The sequence below is a fragment of the Colletotrichum paranaense genome (genome assembly GCF_030867605.1).
Source record: "Colletotrichum paranaense strain IMI 384185 chromosome Unknown Scaffold_11.1, whole genome shotgun sequence".
Taxonomy (NCBI): Eukaryota; Fungi; Ascomycota; class Sordariomycetes; order Glomerellales; family Glomerellaceae; genus Colletotrichum; species Colletotrichum paranaense.
The window spans coordinates 305,059-327,020 of record NW_026848969.1 but is presented as its reverse complement, the minus strand read 5'-3'; the positions used below and the strand labels follow the sequence as shown (position 1 = coordinate 327,020).

The window sequence follows — 21,962 nt, the reverse complement described above, 5'->3', positions numbered from 1 at the left end:
TGTTTCAGACCAGATCAAATAAAATCGAATGAAATGATATCGGATCAATCATCAAGATCATATAAACTAATGATCTTTTCTCGTCAGTCGACAAGAACTACTTTCCACAAAATCGTGAGTCACATAACCGTAATGAATCCGCCAAGACTGCAATGCCGAACAAGATTGTTAGGATCAGTGAGTGCGATGAGGTAACCAGGGAAAGCTGTAGAACGAGCGCTATCAATAAAATCAACGATGTGACGCGCTACCTCACAAAATTAGCGGCCTCTAAATTTCCGGCATTTGATATTGCTCTTGCGTGACCTGGACTATCAGATCTGCCATCATCAGTTCAATGGCAAGTTTGACACTATAGACTATCGGATGGACACAAGTGTAAATAAAGGAATTCGGTAGAACAAGCACAACGACAAGCAGGGCGATCTTTGTACGACGAATCAGCGATGCTCTTAAGGCAGTTCTCGGAAACGACTTGAACAAAGAAGATACGCGGCGACCTACATCCATAGACAGCGAAAGTGTTATAGCAGCGATGTTGAGATTGAACAACAATCGATATTTTGTCAGACCGTTGGCGATCAGTTCATGATGGACCTTCCATATGAACGCCAAGTTGAGTAAGAGATCAGTTAGCAGACCAAAGGCCTTGTCGATAGGAGCGTAGAATTTTTGGATATGTGGACCCAGCGTAGGGTAGGTCGCTTGTATCAGAAATATCATGCAGATGACAATAGCGTTCATTATGCCAATAATCACAAGCAATGCGCATTTCATGACCCTGACTTTCTTCTTATCTGTTATGATAAGTCCCAGTCGGTTCGCAATGATTTGAGGTGTAAGCTGCGTTTGAAATACCCAGAGCAAGATATCCGCAGCGCTGAACCCGGGGCTGTTTTCATTAACAAACGATTAAAAAGTAGGTTACAGAAGTTTAGGAGACATTACCTTTTTACAATGTGTCCAATAATGAAGAGCCAGTCGATAATCGCTTGAGTGGGACTAGCAAGAAGTAAAATCCAGATCCTATTGAGTGTTATTGTCTGGAGATTTAGTGATGCTGCTCATACGCAGGAAAGCTTGACTGACATCCAGCTGTAAAGATTGGTAAACGACTTGGTTTTTGAGTAAATGTGCGAAGTCTGTTTCAACACCTTTCCAAAATTAAGCATCGTCAAGCCTATGACGATACCGAGTAGGATGCTGGTGGTAGTCTCGAGGTAGCAGTCCCCCGTTTGGGAGACTTGTGCAGCCATGGAGGGTGGGAAAAGATGGGTGTTCATTTTCCCGGGCTCCCAGGGAATCAGCGGTGGTTTAATCTCAGGGTTTGGACATCAAAACGTGAGCGGCGTAGCCTCGTGTGCACGACGTCTCCATCATTTATCTATCTCACGGAAGAATATCACGCAATCAAAACTTCGTACGATTTACCAGCCGTGGAATAGTTCAGGCCAAGATGCCAAGCCCCTCGACTGCTGCCCCATAGTTGGCAGTCGATATGGGCTAGTCCAAGCCCCCAGTACATGCTTCACAGTTCGCCGTGGTTGCAGGCACAAAAGTAGACCACCAATAAAAGCTTGGCATGAGGGTGTTGTGAAGGGCGGTAAAGAAGGGCGGTATGAAGGGGTGGTTAAGGAATCCAAAGGTGCGATGCCCAAGTGCATTGCCCATCAAGGGATAACATGCCTTGCCAGATGGCATTGCCGAGTGGCCCGAATTCCGGGTAGCGGCAGCCTGCGAGTCCAGACATGGTTCCATCCCTCAGAACTAGGTAGGGCAGACACCAGTTGGATGTCAGATGCACTCCTGCTTTTAAGAAGTAGCGGGCGCGCCTCGAATGATTTGACCTCGACTCGGCATGCACAGTGTTGAGTATACCTACTTATGAGAGACTAAGGGTGCAGCATCGAGGTTATTGTGATGGAATTGTTCTCGCGGACTGTCAACATATTTGCTTCTTTCTTCCTAGGTTTTCTTTTCGGACACAACTAGCGTCATAGCATAGCTGAACACGAAGGGCCGCTTAAGGTGGTTGATTGGAAAGGAAGATTCCGTGGCTGCATGGCGGCATTTCGTTCCGTCCGTATATGTGTCATGATTCTAGCCCCCTTGATACTGATCATTCTGACACTTTGTCTCAGTGCGTCGAATAGTCGTGAAGTATTAGATTGCGCGGACGGCAAGTGTCCAATCCTCAGCTTGCGGAACCTTCCGAGCATTTCCATTAGTGACTACCGTATCACTAGGTGCGATCTTAGTTCGTTAGCGCAGAGTCCGACGTGAGATATGTATTGTCGTTTCGGTCCGCAGATCTTGATGCTGCGACGATGTGTCGGGTAATACTCGCCGAAACTGGATGGTCCGTAAGTCAGCTAGCGTCGTTCGCAGATGGAAAGAGGGGCGAAGGGGACGAAGGCAAGAGATCTGGTGTCTTTGGTTTTAGCCTGGAGGGAGGTGGTCACAAATAGGGCGCAACGAATCTCACGCGGCCTTTTGAAAGCTCTCTTATCTGTCAATAATGGGTTGGAACTGTAGCATAATGTCGGATCGAACAAATGAATGAGTACCAAAGTAGGCCTAGGAGAACGGACTGAACCCGAGGGCAAATTTTCCGCTAGAAATGATTTTCTTTTATCTTCATAATCCTTCAAACACCCGCCAAATCCATTAGCGCTGAAGGACCAAGTATCTGCACTGGCCACAAACCTCACTCGTGCCTCACGCCAATCCCCAGTCACCGGTATTCTTCAGATCCTCATTGAAAATACCAGACTTCTCCTTTTCTTCCTCTTCTTCGATACTCCAAGGTTGAATCTCATGGCCCACAGGCAAATTGGTGTTCTTGAATGGTTTACCAAGTCTGATTGCCGTACACGCCTCTCCGAAATTCTCTGTGGCATACTTTTCGGCATGGTGAGTCCAGACCCATTTTCCGAGGAGCATGGGCTGCCTTTCATCCTTTAGAATCTCGTTCATGTCGCGGTGGACCTGACGCCTGTTGACGAAACCATTGTGTTGCAGAAGCGAAGTACGCTCATATCTAGAATAAATTGATTAAAAAGGAGGCCGTGCATGATGTAAACGCCTGCCGACATACCTGAGAAGCTGGTGAGCTCGAACGGCAAGAGGTATGTGATCTCTGCCTCCCAGTCTTAGGCACTCGGGAAGCGACATGGCGTCCTCAAGAGCCATAGATGCCCCATTTCCAGATGATGGGATGAAGCTATGGGCTGCATCACCGAGCTGAATGATATGGCCACCCTCGGAGTGCCATTTTGGTTGGGTGTTACGGCAACATAGCTTCCACCGCACAACAGTATTGGGTGGGGTGCTGTGAATCGCCTCCATGAGAACTGGATCCCAGCCCTCCTTGTCGGGCATCACGTCTGCCGTCTGTGCAGGGGTCACGGTCGATGACCAGGATTCCACAGCCGTGCCATCGTCCTGTGGCTCTCGTGTTAGATTAGAATGAAAGGTGCGCAACAACACCTACCTTGTGCGTGATGCCGAGAAAAATATGAGTCTTTGACAAGAGAAAGACAATATACATATCAGGGCTGGTCTTCTGTCAGCCAAGCCCTTGATTTAAGTAGTGACTTGAGACAAGACTCACGCTGTATACATGCGCATCTGAGGTCGTTGGAGTTCAGCAATCGCTTTTTGCAGAGCAGGAGCATCTTTGATGTGGTCGGTCGAGTACATGACACGATCAGCACAGTAACCTGTACTCACTGCGCGAACCGGCTTGCCCAAGGTCACACTGCAGCTCTTGGAGCCGATGCCATCTGCCGCTATCACAACATCCCCGGTGAAGCTGCGGCCATCTTCGGCGTGGGCGGTGGCGCTACCCTCTCCATCTTCCGAGTAACGGGTGATGTCTACACCATACGTCACAGGAATCCCCAATCGCTTGCATTGACTGAGAAGCATCATAGCAAGATCTCGTCGGCTGACAATCGGCTTTGCTCGGATGGGCCATATCACATGTGTGGCAACTCCCGGAAGGTGATGCTCGACTTCAGCCTTCGGCACAGCGAATCGTCCGTCACGGTGACAGAAGCATGCCTCGGGGTCAAAGGCGAACTGATCCCATTCCTGGAGCATCTTAGGATACTCCTTCAAGGTGGCATAGCTGTTAGGCCCGAGTCTGATAACATCACCTGGGCGGCATATTATTAGTTCAATTCCAGCGGAAAGGAAGCCTCAAGGTAATCACGTACCGGCCTCGGAAATCGCCTTCCCCTTCTCAAGAATTCGAACCTCATGACCCTTCCTCCAACACTCAACGGCTGCCTGCAAGCCTCCCAGGCCTGCGCCAACAATGACAACATTGATCCCAGAAGGAGGGTATCGCACGACCCCGTCCACAATTGAACCACACTCAGGCATTTTGTCGATGGATACTTATTTCAAGATGGGAGTAGAATGACACGGAGATATTTGATTAGGGCAAGGTCTCAAACCTTGAGCTTTATACCTCACAAATGATCAAGTCTATGCCGTGACAATACAGTTGCATGGTCTTGACGGGCTTGCGTTGCATCCCGATCCCGGAAATGACCCATGCATATACCGACTGCGACGGACGGCATCTCTATCGACTCTTTTGAGACGTAAGAGTATTCGTAGGTCGGTTTTACGAGTCGTAAAGGAGCTCCGCCGCAGTCCCCTCCCGGTGGGATGCGTTGTTGTGGCAGGCTTCTTCGCACTATTACAAAAGCCCGGGACTAGCTCCACTAGCAAGAATTATTTTTCCCAGACTTCCTATGCCCCAGGCCCATTGGTCTCATCTGAATTCCTCCGATTCTTCTGTTTTCAGGAAAATGCCTACAACAGCTCGGTGACGACTTTCCATCCCCACGTAGATACAACAATCTAGTTCATGGTATGATTCCTCCAATCGCGCCCATGCTTGCAATGTGCAGGTAGCGTTGCGAAGTTTTCAGCAATCACATATGTGAGCACCTGAGGCCACGCCTGGCGATGCCTTCCGGCGGTTTGTCGGCGACCTCAACATGGACAGTGCATCGTGGTAGAAAATACGTGGTCGGTCTTGCGACTTCACTTCTCGAAACGTTGCCACCTTGTAATTTCTTGCCTGCTGTTAGATCAGATCGGGTAAGCCTTTGTGGAAGCTCAGCATTTGGCTTATAACCGTGCTGATCGACTGCTCTGTAGTTCAACACCTGCGATGATGCCCATGCCCGACCCTGGGGCAGAAATGGTCATTTTAGCACCTTCAGCCAATTTCCTCAAGGTCAAGACCTAAGTACAGCCTTGATAGAGCTTGATTCACCTTCCACTAAGAAGAGATGATTTAGCATTGCCATTCGACGGGATCCGATAGCTTGGATCGTTTGATTGCACTCCATTGCAGAGCTTCCTCTTGTGTCTAGCATAGTGTCATTTCGATGTTGCCAAAAAAGGTTTGAGGCGCTCTCATCTTCGAAGATCAAAAGAAGATGACGAATATAAACACAGATGAAGGAATTGCATATACATAGTCTGAGCGGACGCAATATTCTGCTTCACTACTTCCAACACGATGCAAAGAGAATGAGTTTTCACCAAGCTCTCAGACCCTGCTTTAATTGATCAAATGCCTGTGCTTACACCGGGGTCTACAATAGCTTAATGGTAACTTGGAAAGAGTTTTGTCCAGTAAAAACTGTGGCCACTGTGATCGCATCCTTGGTCTCATCGTAATGTTACGATGCATTTAGCATCAGGAATTTTTGAACGCTTGGGGATACGCGTGGTGATGCTCACGTTGTCCGTCACTTGGTCGGCGACCTCGAGTAGAATTTTAAGTCCCTTTCAAGAAAAGTACCGATCGTCAATGCAACAGTAGTAGCACACTCTCACTGCGGTAGATATTGCGCGGACAAGCAAGTTACTGTGCCTCACTCCCTCCAAATTCAGTTAGATAGTGGTCTTCATCACCTTGGAGGCCCACAGAGCAAAACCTCTCCTCATGAGCCTCATCTTCCCTGAGATAGTATGGTGGTCATTGTTGACCTTGGGAAGACCCCGGGTTCAAGAAACAGTCAGACATAATCTATTGGAATCAACTAAAGAGGCGATCGTGCATTGTCAATGGGACGGCGAGATCCTGACGTGAGAGAAAACTCATTCTGTCGTCAGCTCAAGTAACATCTTATCGCTTAGGCAAGGTATTTATAAGATTACGAGACTGCACAGGAAACAGGCAAAAAGTCTTTTGAGCTTTATGAGATCGAACTTGTTTCCCTCATTAATATTCTTCCGGGACTGAACACAAAGGTGATTAATAAAGCCCGCAAACATGTTTCAAGACGGGTTCGATGCCTACTCAGTACGTTATATTGGAGCATAGACGAACGACAGTCTTTCAGAATGAGGAGGGAAATTAGGACTTGCAGAAACCCACTCTGATTCTGATGAGTACATGTAGCTTATGGTTATGCAGTACCAAAACTGTTGACGGGAGAGCCAGTTATGATCAATGTGTTTGTCGATGGTGGGAATTACTGGATAGATTTTAAGAACAGACGTTTGAATAATGCTGGTGTGCATCCGACCGCACACCTTTCTACCTTAGCCAGAACCTAACGGTACTAACGCCTTTTCTGCTGTTTGTACGAAGATGCTACTATCTTAACTTCCATTGTTTTGGAAAGACTCGTCATTGAGGATGCAATTTGCCAAACTACCCTAAGTAAGTGAGACACCTTCGCAATTAACCGTGCCTTGTAAGCGCTTGTCATGATTAGGTATAACTGACCAATGCTACGACCTGTCAAAGTATTTAAGTAGCTTGACAGATGATCTGATTCCAGAACTTTCATCAATATGCCTTCCACACAGTCCAATAGAATTGTCTCTGCAAATTGCGCCGGCCTTACCAAAACGATTCACAAAGGCCCGATTGGTCTGCCCCTTGGCTTCGATCGTCCTAGGGATGAGAAGCTTTTCCCCGCCATGAATGCATTTACGCATAGAGAGGTTTCTTCAAAGACCTAGGAGGGGCTTCTCCAGTGCCTATGGTCCAAGTTACCTACCTCAGACTTTCATCTCGAAGATTACGAGTGCTTCCTCAATTTCCTCGACAAAGAAATATCGAAGATCCATCGGGCACCACTTCACCATACGAGAGCTTTAGCTGACCATGTACCGGAATACATCAACGTGATGGTTCAAAACGTAATGGAATCAAAAGTCCGAATCAGCGAGGTAGTCGATATTGGCTCGAAGAAATTTACGAGAGTTATTCAACCCAGCGAAAGCGCGGCAGAAATTTGAACAAGATGACGAACGCACCATGCGAAAGGCTTGAAAACGAAGTTTCCAGAAGTCTAGATCTCATCGCCAAGTTTTGGCTCACCATTAACTTTGACACCTTCCCACTTAGTCAGATCTATCCCAAGCCAGTGCAATTGGCTTGGGAAGAAACGAGAACCCTTCGCCAGGTGATCGAAAGTTACTTTTCCTGCGCTCTTGCCGACCAACCAAACAAGTTGAGACCAGGTGCTGCAACTAGTATTCCTTCCACTTTCAACATTACGGTGCTTTGCGAACGATACAACTTTTTCATTCGTTGGACTTCTAACCTAGCTGAACAGTTGCAAGTTGATGGGGAATCGGGCCAAAGGAGCGCTACATGGTACGAACACATTGTATGTCTCTGGAATCATTTGGAGTATTCGACGAATTGCCCCATACCGCATAACCTGCTTGAAGAAACCCTAGATACTCTAGTTCTTCTATTTCCATATGAAGATCCTGGAACCATGAGATTGCTGAAGAGAGAGAAGAAGAACTTTGGAGACTGGGGCGATGTGGCCGTACAAGGAAGGTCGAGCTTGATGACTTCTCATACTGGAAGCTAGGCATACGAAAGTTACTGGAGGAATACAGCAAGCCACCTCGAGGCACCCAACAACTTCGTCTGGACAAGGAAGGTCGAAATTTCCTAGAGTTCTCGACGTTCTGGACGGCACTCATCGTTGCTATCCTGACTATATTGGGCATTGCCTTTGGAACCATCGGAACTGCGTACGCTGTCAAGGCTTATAATTTGTCCTACAAACAATTCGTGCTGTCACAGAAGCAGTATAACCTTGACTTGGTTCAAGCTTGCGCAGATCCGGAAGCATCCCAAAAGTGGACAGAATTTTGCAGGAGCTAGGCAGAACTACAATCGCGTATCGGCAAGGCGGGCTGAGATCAACAAAGTGTAGGAGGTATCTTATTGTTATGCAAATCATCAAGTGTTATCCATGTATTCAAAAGTCTAGTCATCGTCGTCATCGTCATCATCTCCACCCTTTCCACCCCCTTTCTTCTTATCGTCATCTCCACTGTCCCCCTCACGGAACGCATTGGGGGTCACCGCAACCGCTCGACTTGAGCCAGCAACGGACTGCCCAGCGGTGGCAGCTACAGCATCAAACTGTGCAGACTTAGCGTTACCTAGTCGCGCAGTAAATGGACCGAATCCTCGCTCGTGGAACCCCAAGGTTGCCCCAGGGTTTCCGGGGTTTCTCACGGCCTTCTCCGACAGAGCCCATCCCATCACGGCGTTGGCACTCGTGGCCTCCGGACCAAGTCCCAAAGTCGCATCTAGACAGTTCTCGCAGAGAAAGGTATAGGTCAGAGACGTTGCGTTAACGGAGACGCCCTCTGCAATAGGCCGGACGGCGAAGTTGCCCTTGACTTCGGGTGGGTTGTCCTCGTTGGTTCCTTGGCGGAATGTAGCCATGACACCACCATTGCCATCCGGCCATGCCGCCAGGAAGAAGTTTCCTTCCATGTCGCCGGTCAAGCCCATGGCACCCCATCCAGCACCGTTGACTAGCGGGAATGACAATTGGCCGATGAAAGATGATGAAGTTGTTTCTGGCAGAGCCATCGCGAAGGCAAACGAGGTACGGGCTCCGAAGAAGCGCTCCATACCCAGGCCTGTGGCCTGGTCTACGAAGGGTGCGCTTTGCTGAGCTGGTGAAGAGGTGGGATCTTCAGCCTTAGTAAGGACGGCGATGGAACAGAAGAGAAGGATCGAGTAGAAGAAGGCAGGGCTAAACAGCCTCAGTGGGAGCAGACATTCGAACGTCATGATGGTATCGTGGAAATAGGCTTTGTCTCGAATTGAATGATTATGAGATGCCGGCGAACCAGCGCACGACCGAATTTGATAGATAAACTCGAAAGGGAAGACGCGTTGGAGGCTGAAGACTTTCTACTCGAAACTGACTTTGAGAGACCTTTCACACTGCTTTATATATCTAACTTGTCCGTAGTCCACCATCTAAACCTCAGCCAAGACGCCATTGTGTTGTGACAGCTCCGTCTCATTGAGGCATTTGGGAGGAGTCGGTGAGGCCATGTTTGAGCCAAGATTAGCACCTGTCCAAACTTCCATCACATAATGGACAACCATCGGACGCATCGTGGTTGACCTCTCAAGAGGCTGGTTTTAGCAATCAGACCCGGGCTGTTCTATTAATACGACGAAGTTGGTTGGCAGGATTTAGCGACACACTCCAAGTCAAGATGTCTGACAGGCAAGCCGTTTCGGGTTGTCTGGGGTAAGGCCTGGTCGCGCATCATCCGTGATGTGCAGCCAATGAGACCGATATGGAGACCCATATTTTGACCGTTTCATGGACGCAAGGCGGGAATAGTCTCACGACAAGAGAAATCCGATCTCCTCGTTACTTCTTGCCTGGAGCTGCCCGTAGTTTGCAGCCGAATCTGTTTCGAGAGAGAACTTCGCAAGTCGGTAGAGAGCCATATTGGCTTTGGGAGTGATCCTGCAAGTGGGCACGGCTATGACGGCGGAGAAAAACTTGGCAGCGCAACAAGTGAGAGGCGATGAGCCGTGCGATGACTTGCTGGGCTCACGCACGCAATCTAAGGAGTTTTACCGTCGTATCGGGTTACATGGTTGACTTGGGATACAATTCTTTACCAGGCGATATGGATTATTACCCCGCCAAGATCGCCTGTTGGATAGCTTTCCGCCCAGCTGTCCGAAAGGGACATCATTCCATGCCAAGCATTTGGCATCAGGTCAACTTGTCTTCCTCGCGAACCCGGCGGTACGGTCTGATGTGACGAAAGTAAGACCACCGAGAAGTCTAATCGGCGTTGGTCTTGGCAAGATATCAACCACTATCGCATGCAAATATTGTTGGCAAGATGTAGCGACAGCAAGCCTTAGCCCTTCACGCCATGCCAGGCTTTGGCAAACAGGAGTTCTTCGATGTCTGAACGTGATCTCAGATCTGCACTAGGTATATCAATCAGACGGCTCCAGTCAATGGAAGACCGAGGTACTCGCCTAGTATTGAGTAAACGTAAGAATAAGGTTAAAAATAGCAAGAACAAGCGGAGTTGCTCACAGCTCACAAAGACTAGAGCGCTATTCCTGATTACATCAACTTTCCGAAGCTCATGCCAGGATGCATTTAGAATAAGAACGGACGACAGCCAGCAACCGAAATCAACATGGGTTCAGCGTTCAAAAAATTTCAGACCCCAAATGCTCCATGCAGCCCCGCCGGCTGGACTTCCCCTCTCCAAAAATCCGGGTGACCCCGTTCGTCTGATCGGCTCAGGGTCAGGGGCAGTCTCAGACCTCGTGTCATTTAGCACTTTTTTTTTTTTGGTACCGCCAGCGAGTGCAGAGTTTCCGAGGCTCTTGATAACCTTGGCGCCGGACAGTCGGCAAGTTCGCATTCGCCAACGGTTCGAGATGCTCTACTTGGCGAGGGGGACAATGGTTGCCTTTCGCGTCTAGGGAGCAAGCACGGGTTTGCTTCTAACATGAGATCACGGACTTCGATCCCGAAGCTGTGGGCGGCCTGAGGTTGGCAGAGACATATTTTGAGGAAGACTTTAGAAGATTTCAAGCAAAACGCTCAAGTGCAATGGGATGTAACGCAATAATACGTTAAGAAACACCTGCCCTGGGCGCTTTTCTTCTCAGCACCTCGCAACTTCATGAGCAAGTGACATCTCATCCAACATCCACACCTCTCGCGGGCAACTGCTTAGACATGTACCTTCGTCACGGCCCGCCTGGGACCATGAAGGACAGCAAGCCAAATCCCACCATCCCCGCCTCAAAGCGGGTTGAATGACACTCCGGCGTTGTGGCAGAGTGGTCTAATGCGCAAGACTAGAAATCTTGTTCCTTCGGGAGCGTCTGTTCGAATCAGGCCAACGTCGACACTTTTTGTTTTGGGCAACGATTTTGGGTGATTGATGTTGTCAATTCTGATTTGCGAGGTTTTGCCAGACTCTGCGCTTCTGAGCACAAATTCTGTGCGTTCGGGTTCCCGGAAAAGCGGAGACTCCAATTCTGGCCTTTTGTGTCTTTTTACGACCCCGTCAGATAAAAAACGCCACTTATGTCAGCCCCTCATTCCCTCGACTTACAACATCGCTGTCCATGGCTTCTGCGCACCCAACTCAAACCGCCAATGTCACATTGTTGACGGCTGGGGTGCATCAATGTCATTGATAAGGGGACGCCTTGCCAAAAGCCAGCACCCGAAACAAAACATCACCTAGGTACTGAAATGTGCTCACGATTCAGGTCCGTAAGACGGCAGGAATCCCGTTCAACCGAGAAACCTAGTTACCTACCACACATAGCGGGCTCACTCGTTGTTCGACCACACCATCACAATGCCAACACATGGAAATAAGTTCACCCTGAATAGTCATTGAGTGGGATTTCAGAGTCAATTGATGATCTCCAGGAGTCATGAAAGATCGAATGGTAGTCCTTGTACACCAGCAAATTACTATCTAGTGGCTTGCCAGGCAATAATTCTGGCGTTCCATTCTGACAGCCTGCTTGACCCCAACCTGCCAATTTCGCAAGAAACCCGCAAGCGATGCTTAGAGTCTAGGAATGCCAAGCCGCCAACTCAAAAGCAACCTCAAGCCACAACATAACTTACACAAGGGTCCAACTGCGACTCTGGGACTAGCGAACGCCTCTCTTGGGGATCCCCTCAACTCCATTCGTCACAGTCGTTAGATTCGACTCAGCCGTACCGCGCCAGTCGCCGTTAGGGCGTGAAAAGTCTGACAGGACCTTATTTTGTTGGCCAAACCTACGTCGCTTGAAGTGTGTGTACTATGTAGTACTGTGCATGTACCATTGCACGGTTGAAAACATTGTTAATCTGTCTTTTGCCAATCATGTAGCTCTGAGCGGGTCATCTCGCGCCCGAGTCAGAGTAATCATTTGATACGTGTTGGCGATCTGCGCCTTGAATCGGCATTAGCTTGACAGCTTCACTTCGCTTACTCGCAGGAGCTAGGGGAGCTAGATAAACAAGGTTAAACGAGCTGAGTTTGCTAGCCCAGGCTGACAGGAATGCGGGGACGGGGTCGACAGGCGGAGGCGGACTCGGACTCGGAGTCATGCCTTGCGGTGGCAGGTGATGTCAGTCGGACTAATAGCTTTGACTGAATTCAGGCAGATTTGATGATCTGAGGCTGTAGATGATACCAGCGATCTTCAAGGCCAGTGATAGACTCGGGTTCACTCCGTAGCTGCCCGACTGTATCCTGTCCTCTGGTGCTCCGCGATGGAGCCCTCCTCTTGGGGCGATTTCTACTCACCCATTCTGTTCTTCAACGTCTAGAGCTGACTATCTGAACACGAGACGCCACTCATGATCCTCTAATCAAACCATGTGGAAAGGAAGCGCCTTCAAAGTGCAGATGCCTGGTTATCATTAAACCCTGCATATCTAGCTCATCCCCACAAGGCTCACCCGCACTCTCTAATCAATCCACACCCTTCCGCCCACCGGTATTCATACACTCAAACCCCTTTCCGTCCCCATCCGAAGGGTCGGTACAGACTCCAGTTCTTGTACAGAGTACAACAAACCCGCCTTGCCAAGAAACAATTGCCTTGTCAATCAAGGGATTAAGGGACTTGGCAACAAGGTGAACGCCCGTCGTATTGTTCATCCCACCTGCCGTCCGTCGGTCCGTGCGACTTGACCGCAAACAAGCACCCAAGAAATAGAGATGGACGTCGGGTAAGCCTTGATAAGGGAGCTAGCGAGCGATGAGCAAGGTCCGGGGTTGGAAGCTTGTATTCAGCTCTGAATATCTACCAATATGGTACGGATATGCTCTCAGCCTGATCAACGGCTTTGTGTGAGTGGCTACCCTTGAGTAGGACTCCAGAGAAAGCCGCGGAAATGTCAAGGTCCAAGACACCTGCCTCACAAGACCTGTCTTTCTTCCTGGACTTGGGCCTGGCCAAGAACTACATATACCACAACACAAGTCTCTAAAGCTGTCCAACGATCTCGTGTCCCCCGCCCCCCTCAAAGCCTTTGAGCTTCAGGCGAACCTACCCAGACACGTTGTCCCCTTTCAAGACCAAATCCTCAAAGAGCACACATCACAAGCACCCAACCATGCTCTCCAAACCCCTTCTCTCAACCCTCTCGGCCCTCCTCCTCCCAATCCTCACCCACGCTGACGAGCCCCAAAACTACGACGGCTCAACCTCCCTCTCGACCCCAGCCTACCTCTTCCCCGGCACCGGCTCCACAATTCCGATCCTCAACATCGGCGCCGCGGCCGTCGCCTCGTGTGACATCGGCAAGAAATCCTGCGACAACGGCTGCATCCCCATCACCGGAACATGCTGTGGCACGGGTTCGGGCGGGTACTGCGAGGTAGGCAAATACTGCACCTCGGGTGGGTGCTGCCAAGTCGGCAAGACGTGCTCTGGTCCGCCTCAGGGATGTAGTTCGGGGAAGGTGCTTTGCAATGGGCTTTGCATTCCTTCTGGCACAGTATGTTGTTCCAACGGAGGGTACTGTGATGCCGGAGAGACGTGTACTTCTGATGGACACTGTACCGGCGGCAGCGGAGGCGGGGGAGGAAGTTCCTGTGGGAACGGGCAGACGCAGTGTGGGAGTGGATGTATGCCCTCTGGACAAACGTGTTGTCAGACGTACTACTGCCCGACTGGGGAGACGTGTGCGGGCGACAAGAAGTGTAATAAGGGAGGCGGCGGTGGCGGAGGAGGCACTTCGTGTGGAGCTGGGGAGACGCTCTGTGGCACTGGGTGTATGCCTACGGGACAGACTTGCTGTCAGACCTATTACTGCCCCGCAGGGAACACTTGCGTGGGCGAAAAACGTTGTAATAGCGGAGGAGGAGGTGGTGGTGGTGGAAGCCAGTGTGCGGCTGGTCAGACTCCTTGCGGATCGGGATGTATGCCAGCCGGTCAAGTCTGTTGCGATACATACTTCTGCGACGCCGGCGAGAAGTGTCTGGGGAACAAGAAGTGCGACAAGGGCGGCGGATCTGGCGGCGGAAGTCAGTGTTCGGCGGGCGAAACTCCTTGTGGTACGGGATGTATGCCGGCTGGCCAAGTCTGCTGCAATACCTACTACTGCGACGCCGGAGAGACGTGTGCTGGAAATAAGAAGTGCAATAAGGGTAGCAGCGGCGGCGGCGGAGGAGGAGGAGGAAGTCAGTGTGCGGCCGGCCAGACACCCTGCGGCACCGGATGTATGCCAGCCGGTCAAGTCTGCTGCGAAACATACTTCTGCAATGCAGGCCTCACTTGTGTCGGGGACAAGAAGTGTCGGAACCCCAACGGTGGAGGCGGCGGCGGCGGCGGCGGAGGTGGTGGTGATGATACAAGCGCGACATCTAGTCTACTCGCGACGATACCTGGGGGTGAAGCGGGGACTACGTCTCTGAGAAACTTCCCACAGCCCACGCAAACACTTGGTGGCGGCGATGATGGGCCGACATCATCGTCGTCGTCAAGATCTTCGACGTCAACAACAAGGACAACAACGACTAGCGCAGCGCCGACGTCAACATCGGCCCAAGGTGCCGCGTTTTTGGGAAAGAATCTCGACGGCTCCGTCTTGGTCGCAGGCCTCCTCGTTGCAGCGCCCCTGGTTATCTGAAAATGATCAGAAATGGTACATATTCGAATGGCGAATGAGTAAAAGTGTAACACAAGCGTGATTGAACATCATAGCGATCAGTCTATAATTTGAATAATATTCCCTTAATCATGTATCGCTCCCATACGCCTAGGAAATCCCGGTAAACGCCAAACTTTTTCGAGCCCATGTTGATGCTAGAAATGTCAAGGCGCCATGTGTAGTGCTACCCAAGCAATGCTGCCTACGCCCGTAAATGTGTCATGATAGTCCTACAGATACCTGGGCCTCATCCACTCAAGATTACGAATACTCAGATTGAGCCCGTTGCTGGCCCACCATTTCCGCACCGGCTCTTGATCGCCGATACTGTCTTCCAAGGCCTCTTCGATGTCGCAGGTTCGGTATTCGACGCGGTGTTTCCGCCCTTCCATTCCTTCAAGCTCGCCATATGCGAACTTGCGCCACCACTCCAGAACCCCAATGTGCTGATGGATTGTAGGTTGAACGAGGACCTCGCCGTCGAAAGCGAGCTTGTCGTCGCCCTTTAGCTTCCTCCAAAGTTCGAGAACGCCGACCTGACCCCATCGTGAAGCAATTTTTGCTACGCCGTCTCCATTGGCAACAGGAATGCCAGAGGCCACCCACCAACGTATGACGTCAACCTGGCCGTGCTGGGCGGCCCACAACAGCGACTTCCCAGGTCTAAGCACAATATTCTCGTCCTGGGCAGCGGCATCACGCCACCATTCAAGCACGAGAAGATGACCTTTTCCACTGGCCTGCTCGAGAGCAGCCTCGGTAAAGCGGAGCGGTAAGCCGGAGCGCCGCCACCACCAGTCCAGGCTCTGTATATGGCCGTTTTTGGACGCCCCATCAAGGGCTTCGGCATCGTAGCACTGTTGGTGGCGACCACGGAAATATCGGCTCTCCTTCCAATAATCAAGGACGTCGGAGCGTCCAAAGTATGCGGAAGCCTTGGTCGCGAGGACCTTGCCGTCGAAAGCCTGGAAGAGATCAGGGCGGTTGGCCTCCATCCAGGTAAGCACTTCAATCAGCGAGAAGCGGATAAGAAGCTTAATGACGAGTGCTGGGAGTTCGTGGAAGGTAGGCGGCGACTGAAGCAGCTTTTTGCAAATAGAGGTGGAGTCGCAAGTAAGTACGAGCCACTCCAATTCGTGCTCGTAGACCTTCACCGGATCGTTGGGGTTCCTGGGTTGTAGCTTCCAAGGATATGGCATGGGCAGGTTGGTGAAAATCCCTAACGCCTGCGCCAACTCCCAGTCGTCGGCAAAGTCGAGAATAATAGTCCAGATCTCCGGCGGCAAATTGGAGTATACTCGCGGATCACCCGAAGCGAGGTAACCGAGATGGGTGACGACGTCCACATCCCGACCCAGGCCGAGCAAGTCGGCTTGGTTCTTGATGATACCTAACACGTCGTTGAAGCCGTTCCAATTGACAATTCGCTTCGGGTGTTTGTGTGCGCTGTCGTAGTGCCAGAGTATAGGTGGCATAGCTCGCACCCAAGGCCATTTGCTATTGATTTTGTTCAACTGCCTTTTCGTTACCGGGTTCTCCCACATGTGCGTGCTCATCCCAGGGACGAGAAGCACCTTTTTCGCTGTGTCCCAGCCGCGAAGCACCTCAAGAAGGAAAGTATCCGCGATTCCCACCATCATCTTGGCAATGTTATCGGCATCGATCGGGGCGAGAACCAGGAGATCAGCCCACTCAACCAGCTCGAATGCCTGCTGGCGGTAGAACTCAATATCGTCAACGTCTGCTTCGGAGCCGGCACGCGAGGGACCTAGCGGCAGTGTCATGGATCGGTTCTGCATAGTGATGACAGTCTGGCTTAAGCGGGGCACGGCGTCGTCGACGATGGCGCGCATCTCAATGGCCGAACTCTTGGAGAGACGGACGACGAGAGCCTGTGCCCATGATATGTCGCGGGGCCCATTAGCGGCCACTAGAAGGTGCAGCTTTCGGTCGCGCGGCTTGAAATGAAGTGACGAGGAGGAAGAGGCGCTCCTCGTTATTCGGAGCGGCAAGGGGTCGGGGGGATCCATCGTGTCATGCTTTAGGGGTGCTTGGGATGGGTCGTGGTGATCGAGGAGGTTTCGTCGACCGTCAGGCTATTGGCTTCGAGTCGATAGACGGCAGCTAAGAATCGAGAGGCAACGAACGCAGTCGTGGATATCGAATGTCGTGTCTCACCACTCTCTAGCGTGGCTGTGATCGGAGGCGGGTGTCGAGATGATAAGGGCCCAAGACGGACTTTGGGCGCGAGTCGAGTTGGCAAGGAGTCGGTATTTGTCGCGAGTCGGTGAAGAAGGTCAAAAGTCGTCGATCGGCGGTCGTAAATAGCAGAGCTGCTGCCAAATTTCGGTGACACGAGTGATGTAGTGGGTTTGTGATTTATCGGCGGTTGGTGGTGTGTTGTCCGTGACAGCGTTTGCGGTGTGTGCAACGTCGCGTTGGGTAGGTCTGCAGTAGTGGTGGTCCAGCAAATTATCCGGGGTCCGTACGGCCACACAGGAGATGATGAAGCAGGCCAGGCGGGATGCGTGTGTAGCGTGTGCAGGTAGGTATCCGATCCGCAGAGCAGCGAGTGGTAGCGTGAGGTCGCTCGCAAGTCAGATCAGCGAATAATAGGATGAAGTCTTGGAGAGAGTCGTGGCTGGCGGGCTGGAAGAATTGGACATGGATAGGTCGCAATATGTGGCATCACCATGACATGGGTGCGAATTCCTTAATTCCACTCTCGGGACGAGGTGCATGCGGTGACCGACCGACCGAGTGACGAGGGGAAGAGGGGGGAACACAGTTGGGTGGTCCTCGCTTCGTCGGTGACTGGGAACAAGCTGGGCTTGTCTGTCGCTGGTGTTGGTATCGCTCGGTGTCGCTGGTCTCTGATTTCGATCTAGGCTACGATGATTCGTCGGGAGATGAGGCAGCGAGGCGAACTGGATGCGAGAGGGACAAGAAAAAAAGGTCCGGGCTTGTTCCTTGAGATGACGAGAATGCGAGCAGCGGCGGCGGCGGCAGGCGAGAAGCGACGCTGAGACGCTGAGACGCAGATGGGAGTTTTCGGGAAGACCAGGACGAAGCAGTGGGGACTTCCTGCAGGGCAGAATAGAAGGGGGGCAGAAGGAAGAAAAACAAGGGGTCGTCGACAGGGAAGAGTCGAGTATCCGTAAATGCGGATTGAGGGGGGGAAGGAATCTTCCTTTGCTAGGTGGATATGGAAGCAGTCCACGTCCACGTTCACGACTAGGTACGACTCCAAGAGCCCCAAGAGAAAGACCTGGGAGAAAAATGAGGAGAGACTCAGACGGTGACGGTGACATTTGTGGAGACCTTGCGGGCGGAAAGTCTGCCGTTCTTTCTTTCCAAATTCTTCCATCCGTCATTTGTGACCACCTCTCTTCCATGGCCTGTTGCCTCTAGTGACACCTGAGGTGCGACGAGGAGGCGTCGGTGAGCAGCAATTACCTAATCTGCCCCGCCTTTTCCTATGCTTATCCCACGCTCCTTCCTTACCAACTGGCAACCATAGCATGGGTAGTCACTTTTTTTCTTTTTTGCAGGAGCCGGACTGAGCCTCTGAGGTGCGCCTTCCTTAGCAAACTCCCCCGCCTCTACGTCACTGACGCTCCTGCCTCCTGAGACAGTTTGACCAGTGACGGCAGGTCCAGAAATGCAAGCGACCCTTCCTTCCCTCCCACATGAAATTCTCCGCGGATCGTTGCCATTGCCGAATCGACTCAGTCTCGGACCGTTACTTCCTTTGGTATTCCAGGTCACCAAGACAGCTTTCATTCTCAGACTCATTCGCATTCTCACCTCATCGCTCATACCCAGACACGGCACTTCGCTTCATCATATCGCCGCTTCAAGTAACTCATGAACCACCAGTCATCTGAACCTCCCTGATCGACTGCTGTCAGCCTGCCAAACCCAGCCATCGGACCGGCTCATCCTGGCTGCCACAAGGCAAACTCCAAGGCGTCACTGTGAATTTCGAGCATAGGCCCCCTGTTTTGCATCTCCGACTTCAATTTGCCAAGTTTAGCGCAATCCGGCTTTATCCCGCAGGGTCCTCCGTGTCTTCGGCGCCGGATCCCCACTCAAACGGCGATTAAGTGTGGATTTCATCCCGACTTTTCGCTTTTTACTCAGGAGCCCCCCCCAAGCGAGACCCCGGTCGACACCCCCGGACCGAGGAGCATTTCTTATTGAGCCATCAGAAATAAAGAGTGCTGACATAATTCAATCAAGTCGCATTAGCTTGAGCCGCGGCCTACTGTGTACGTCTTCGCACTCCCTACAGAGTCAAGAAACTTTTGTTATCGGATCATCCAGAGAATGCGGCATGCATGCTCTAGTACTTCTTTTCCCTTTGATATTGAGTGCTGCTTCTGAGATATTTGAACGAACCGTGTCCCGCTGAGCAACCTCTGCTCCTCATTGCGATAATGGATGAGCCTCTCTTGGGCAAAAGTGGTGGCGCGTGCGCCGTCGATGCACCTGAGAGACGCCTTACTTAGTTGTTGGCGCCACCAATACCTCAATGAAAAATACTGCCTCTTTCTAGTATTGAGGCAGTTCGCGGCCTCATCGGAGTACTGGTACATATTTCTGATTCGCTCACCGGTAGAGTTAAGCTTCTCTATTACACCCACAAGCTAATGAACTCTATTCTCGGCACCCACCTCAACCTCGTTCTCGGTCAACTACCACAGGCCAACCATGTAATACGCAGCAGCCTTAAGGATCAAAGCACTCGTTCGCTATAGCTTCTACCGACTCAAACCAGATATGATATGATCGAGAGCATGTCAAGTGCGTCAGAACGGCTGTTATCAAAACTTGTAAGGAGAGCTACCGGATATAATTCCCTCATCCCGCTCAACCTAGCATATGAGATGAAAAGTAGTGTTGACCCTTATGATCGAATCATCATCGTGCATAAGTAGCTATGAGGGCCATTGGACTTTTTCCACTTCCACACACGACTAATGGCGGTCGCAACATAGAGCGCAATAGGTGTGGATATTTCAGGCATCCGTACGGCACCGCCTCTATGCTTTGCCAACAAGTCCCACTTTGCGGACTCATAAATCACCGGCAACAACTTCACGGAATCTCCATTCGTAACTAAATACGATGACTAAGTGACTATAAAACAGCTCTAGTGTATGAATGACATCTCCCAGGTTTTCCTAGAGTACGCAGGTTGGGAATTTTCATTCTATCCCTTACAGTTCCACATGAGGTATTTCTGCCCACAAATTTGGATCCGAAGACAAAAATGCTATACAGTTTCTCTTTCTTGGTTGTGGCTATGACCTGTGCCACCACTGCCACCAGTGCTACCCCTACCGTCCCTTTCACCTGGCCCCCTACGCAAGGATCCATGTCCGATTTCGAGTACAACTTACGCTACGGGTGCGGTTTCATGACATGGTGCGGAGGCTTCGATGGCGGATGCGAAGCCGAGGTATTGCAACCCACAATGCCACATAGATTTGCTGAGCACTTACTGATATATCTGGGTGATGTTAGTGCCAGCGTCAAGGGAAACAAGGCTGGACTTGCACGAGTCCCAATTGCGAGTGTCTTTGCGAGTAGAGCTATTTGATCTTCAAGGCATCCATGCACATTGCACAAGTGGTATCGCCAGTGGCTAGATGCCATGCAGTTCCCTATACAAACCCCAGTTGAGGCTGAATGCTTGCGTAGCGTGATAGTAATCACTAGATCAATTTGGACAGCACTGGACAGATAGCTACACGAAAAATCAATGCAACATCTTTGGGAGGTGAAGAGGACTCCGCAAAACAATACAAAATGACCTTGGACTTCCTTTAACCAGCCAAAGACCTGGGTTACACTGGGCTGCGAAAGCAGCGTCCATTATTGGGATCAGCTCTGTGAGATTTCGTGTCAGCTTACTGCTTGATCCAAGTTTTATAGCAAGTATAGCAAGTATAGCAAGTATGCAAGCTTACATGTACTCCCAATTGCCGTACGCCGTTTTCCCCCCTTGGGCACACTTTGCCTCCTTTGAAAAGCCATTCACGCATTCAGGTCCATGGATAGTACGAGTTGCACCACTACCAAAATACTGCAAAGCGTCAGAGACAAGTAGAAATGGCTGCGAATTTCAAAATTGATACCTTCAGCTCAAAGTCCCACTTGATGCTATTTTTGTCATGCACGCAAATCCGTCGGAATTCGCCCTTGTTGTAGAGGCCTGTGAGCAAGCTGCAGACAGCGCTGAGATCGAGAACGTTGTTGTCATTGGCGTAACCTGTTCGTGGTCCTGAATTGAAACATTCCCCAAGAACCAAGGAGGGTCCAGCGAGAAGAGTTAGAGGGAGGATGTGAGCAAGACGCATTTTGCTAAGGACTGGAGAAAGTGTCTGTTTCGTTTTAGGACTCGTTGGTGAATGAGCTTTGGAGCAACGATTTCTTCATGGCAAGCACACGAAGTACTTATAAAGGAGCGCTGGACACGTGCATCCAGGAAAATGATCCTATGAGCATTACGAGCTGCCATGGAAGCGATGAGCAGTTTTCAGCTCATCAATTGCAAACGGGCAATGATAGTCTTCGTGTTCAACTGTTCATTGCTTAGCTGTCGATCTTTCGTATTGAAGATTGAATTGACTGCCAGTCATTTCTCGCTATGAAGCAGGTAGCAAACGCAAACTTCGCTGATCTGTCGAATGCCAAAGCCTGGAACAGGTGTACAGATTGCGCAGTAACACAACAACACATGTCCCCCTTTGCTTATGTTCACGCTATTTTTATTACGAACCATTGTTCCCAGAGCATTACCCCTACATACATGCACCCTTACCTCTTCGTATCACCTCTCTGAAAGACAGTATCTCATCACATGAGTGTGGGATTCTGACTTGTGTTAATTCGCAATATTATCTTATTGTGGCGTTCCCAGATCGCTCGGCAAACGATGCACCATACCTTCCAGACAACGGGTCGAGAAAGCAATCAATG

At 50.7% G+C, this 21,962-nt stretch overlaps 9 protein-coding genes across 9 annotated transcripts; 3 read left to right on the top strand and 6 right to left on the bottom strand.

The window, feature by feature from the left end:
* Positions 1 to 270: 270 nt before the first annotated feature.
* On the bottom strand, positions 271 to 1,172 carry CPAR01_12435 (uncharacterized protein; the record flags this gene model as incomplete). The annotated part of the gene is made up of 4 exons (XM_060496691.1): positions 271 to 426; positions 505 to 892; positions 949 to 1,026; positions 1,090 to 1,172. The coding sequence occupies 4 exons, from the start codon at positions 1,170 to 1,172 to the stop codon at positions 271 to 273; spliced, it is 705 nt and encodes a 234-aa protein (XP_060344224.1).
* Positions 1,173 to 2,718: 1,546 nt separating this feature from the next.
* Positions 2,719 to 4,389, bottom strand: CPAR01_12434 (uncharacterized protein; the record flags this gene model as incomplete). Its single annotated transcript, XM_060496690.1, has 5 exons — positions 2,719 to 3,040; positions 3,098 to 3,444; positions 3,494 to 3,557; positions 3,614 to 4,160; positions 4,221 to 4,389. The coding sequence occupies 5 exons, from the start codon at positions 4,387 to 4,389 to the stop codon at positions 2,719 to 2,721; spliced, it is 1,449 nt and encodes a 482-aa protein (XP_060344223.1).
* A 2,897-nt stretch (positions 4,390 to 7,286) lies between these two features.
* Positions 7,287 to 8,167, top strand: CPAR01_12433 (uncharacterized protein; the record flags this gene model as incomplete). Its single annotated transcript, XM_060496689.1, has 2 exons — positions 7,287 to 7,642; positions 7,762 to 8,167. The coding sequence occupies 2 exons, from the start codon at positions 7,287 to 7,289 to the stop codon at positions 8,165 to 8,167; spliced, it is 762 nt and encodes a 253-aa protein (XP_060344222.1).
* A 105-nt stretch (positions 8,168 to 8,272) lies between these two features.
* On the bottom strand, positions 8,273 to 9,094 carry CPAR01_12432 (uncharacterized protein; the record flags this gene model as incomplete). The annotated part of the gene is made up of 1 exon (XM_060496688.1): positions 8,273 to 9,094. The coding sequence occupies one exon, from the start codon at positions 9,092 to 9,094 to the stop codon at positions 8,273 to 8,275; it is 822 nt and encodes a 273-aa protein (XP_060344221.1).
* Positions 9,095 to 13,436: 4,342 nt separating this feature from the next.
* Positions 13,437 to 14,954, top strand: CPAR01_12431 (uncharacterized protein; the record flags this gene model as incomplete). Its single annotated transcript, XM_060496687.1, has 3 exons — positions 13,437 to 13,820; positions 13,980 to 14,097; positions 14,146 to 14,954. 3 exons carry the CDS (start codon positions 13,437 to 13,439, stop codon positions 14,952 to 14,954), a joined length of 1,311 nt encoding a protein of 436 aa, XP_060344220.1.
* A 251-nt stretch (positions 14,955 to 15,205) lies between these two features.
* CPAR01_12430 (flavoprotein) lies at positions 15,206 to 17,005 on the bottom strand (the record flags this gene model as incomplete). The annotated part of the gene is made up of 1 exon (XM_060496686.1): positions 15,206 to 17,005. The coding sequence occupies one exon, from the start codon at positions 17,003 to 17,005 to the stop codon at positions 15,206 to 15,208; it is 1,800 nt and encodes a 599-aa protein (XP_060344219.1).
* Positions 17,006 to 19,285: 2,280 nt separating this feature from the next.
* On the bottom strand, positions 19,286 to 19,573 carry CPAR01_12429 (uncharacterized protein; the record flags this gene model as incomplete). The annotated part of the gene is made up of 1 exon (XM_060496685.1): positions 19,286 to 19,573. The coding sequence occupies one exon, from the start codon at positions 19,571 to 19,573 to the stop codon at positions 19,286 to 19,288; it is 288 nt and encodes a 95-aa protein (XP_060344218.1).
* Positions 19,574 to 20,250: 677 nt separating this feature from the next.
* Positions 20,251 to 20,580, top strand: CPAR01_12428 (uncharacterized protein; the record flags this gene model as incomplete). The annotated part of the gene is made up of 1 exon (XM_060496684.1): positions 20,251 to 20,580. The coding sequence occupies one exon, from the start codon at positions 20,251 to 20,253 to the stop codon at positions 20,578 to 20,580; it is 330 nt and encodes a 109-aa protein (XP_060344217.1).
* A 366-nt stretch (positions 20,581 to 20,946) lies between these two features.
* Positions 20,947 to 21,340, bottom strand: CPAR01_12427 (uncharacterized protein; the record flags this gene model as incomplete). Its single annotated transcript, XM_060496683.1, has 2 exons — positions 20,947 to 21,066; positions 21,119 to 21,340. The coding sequence occupies 2 exons, from the start codon at positions 21,338 to 21,340 to the stop codon at positions 20,947 to 20,949; spliced, it is 342 nt and encodes a 113-aa protein (XP_060344216.1).
* Between the last annotated feature and the right edge of the window lie 622 nt (positions 21,341 to 21,962).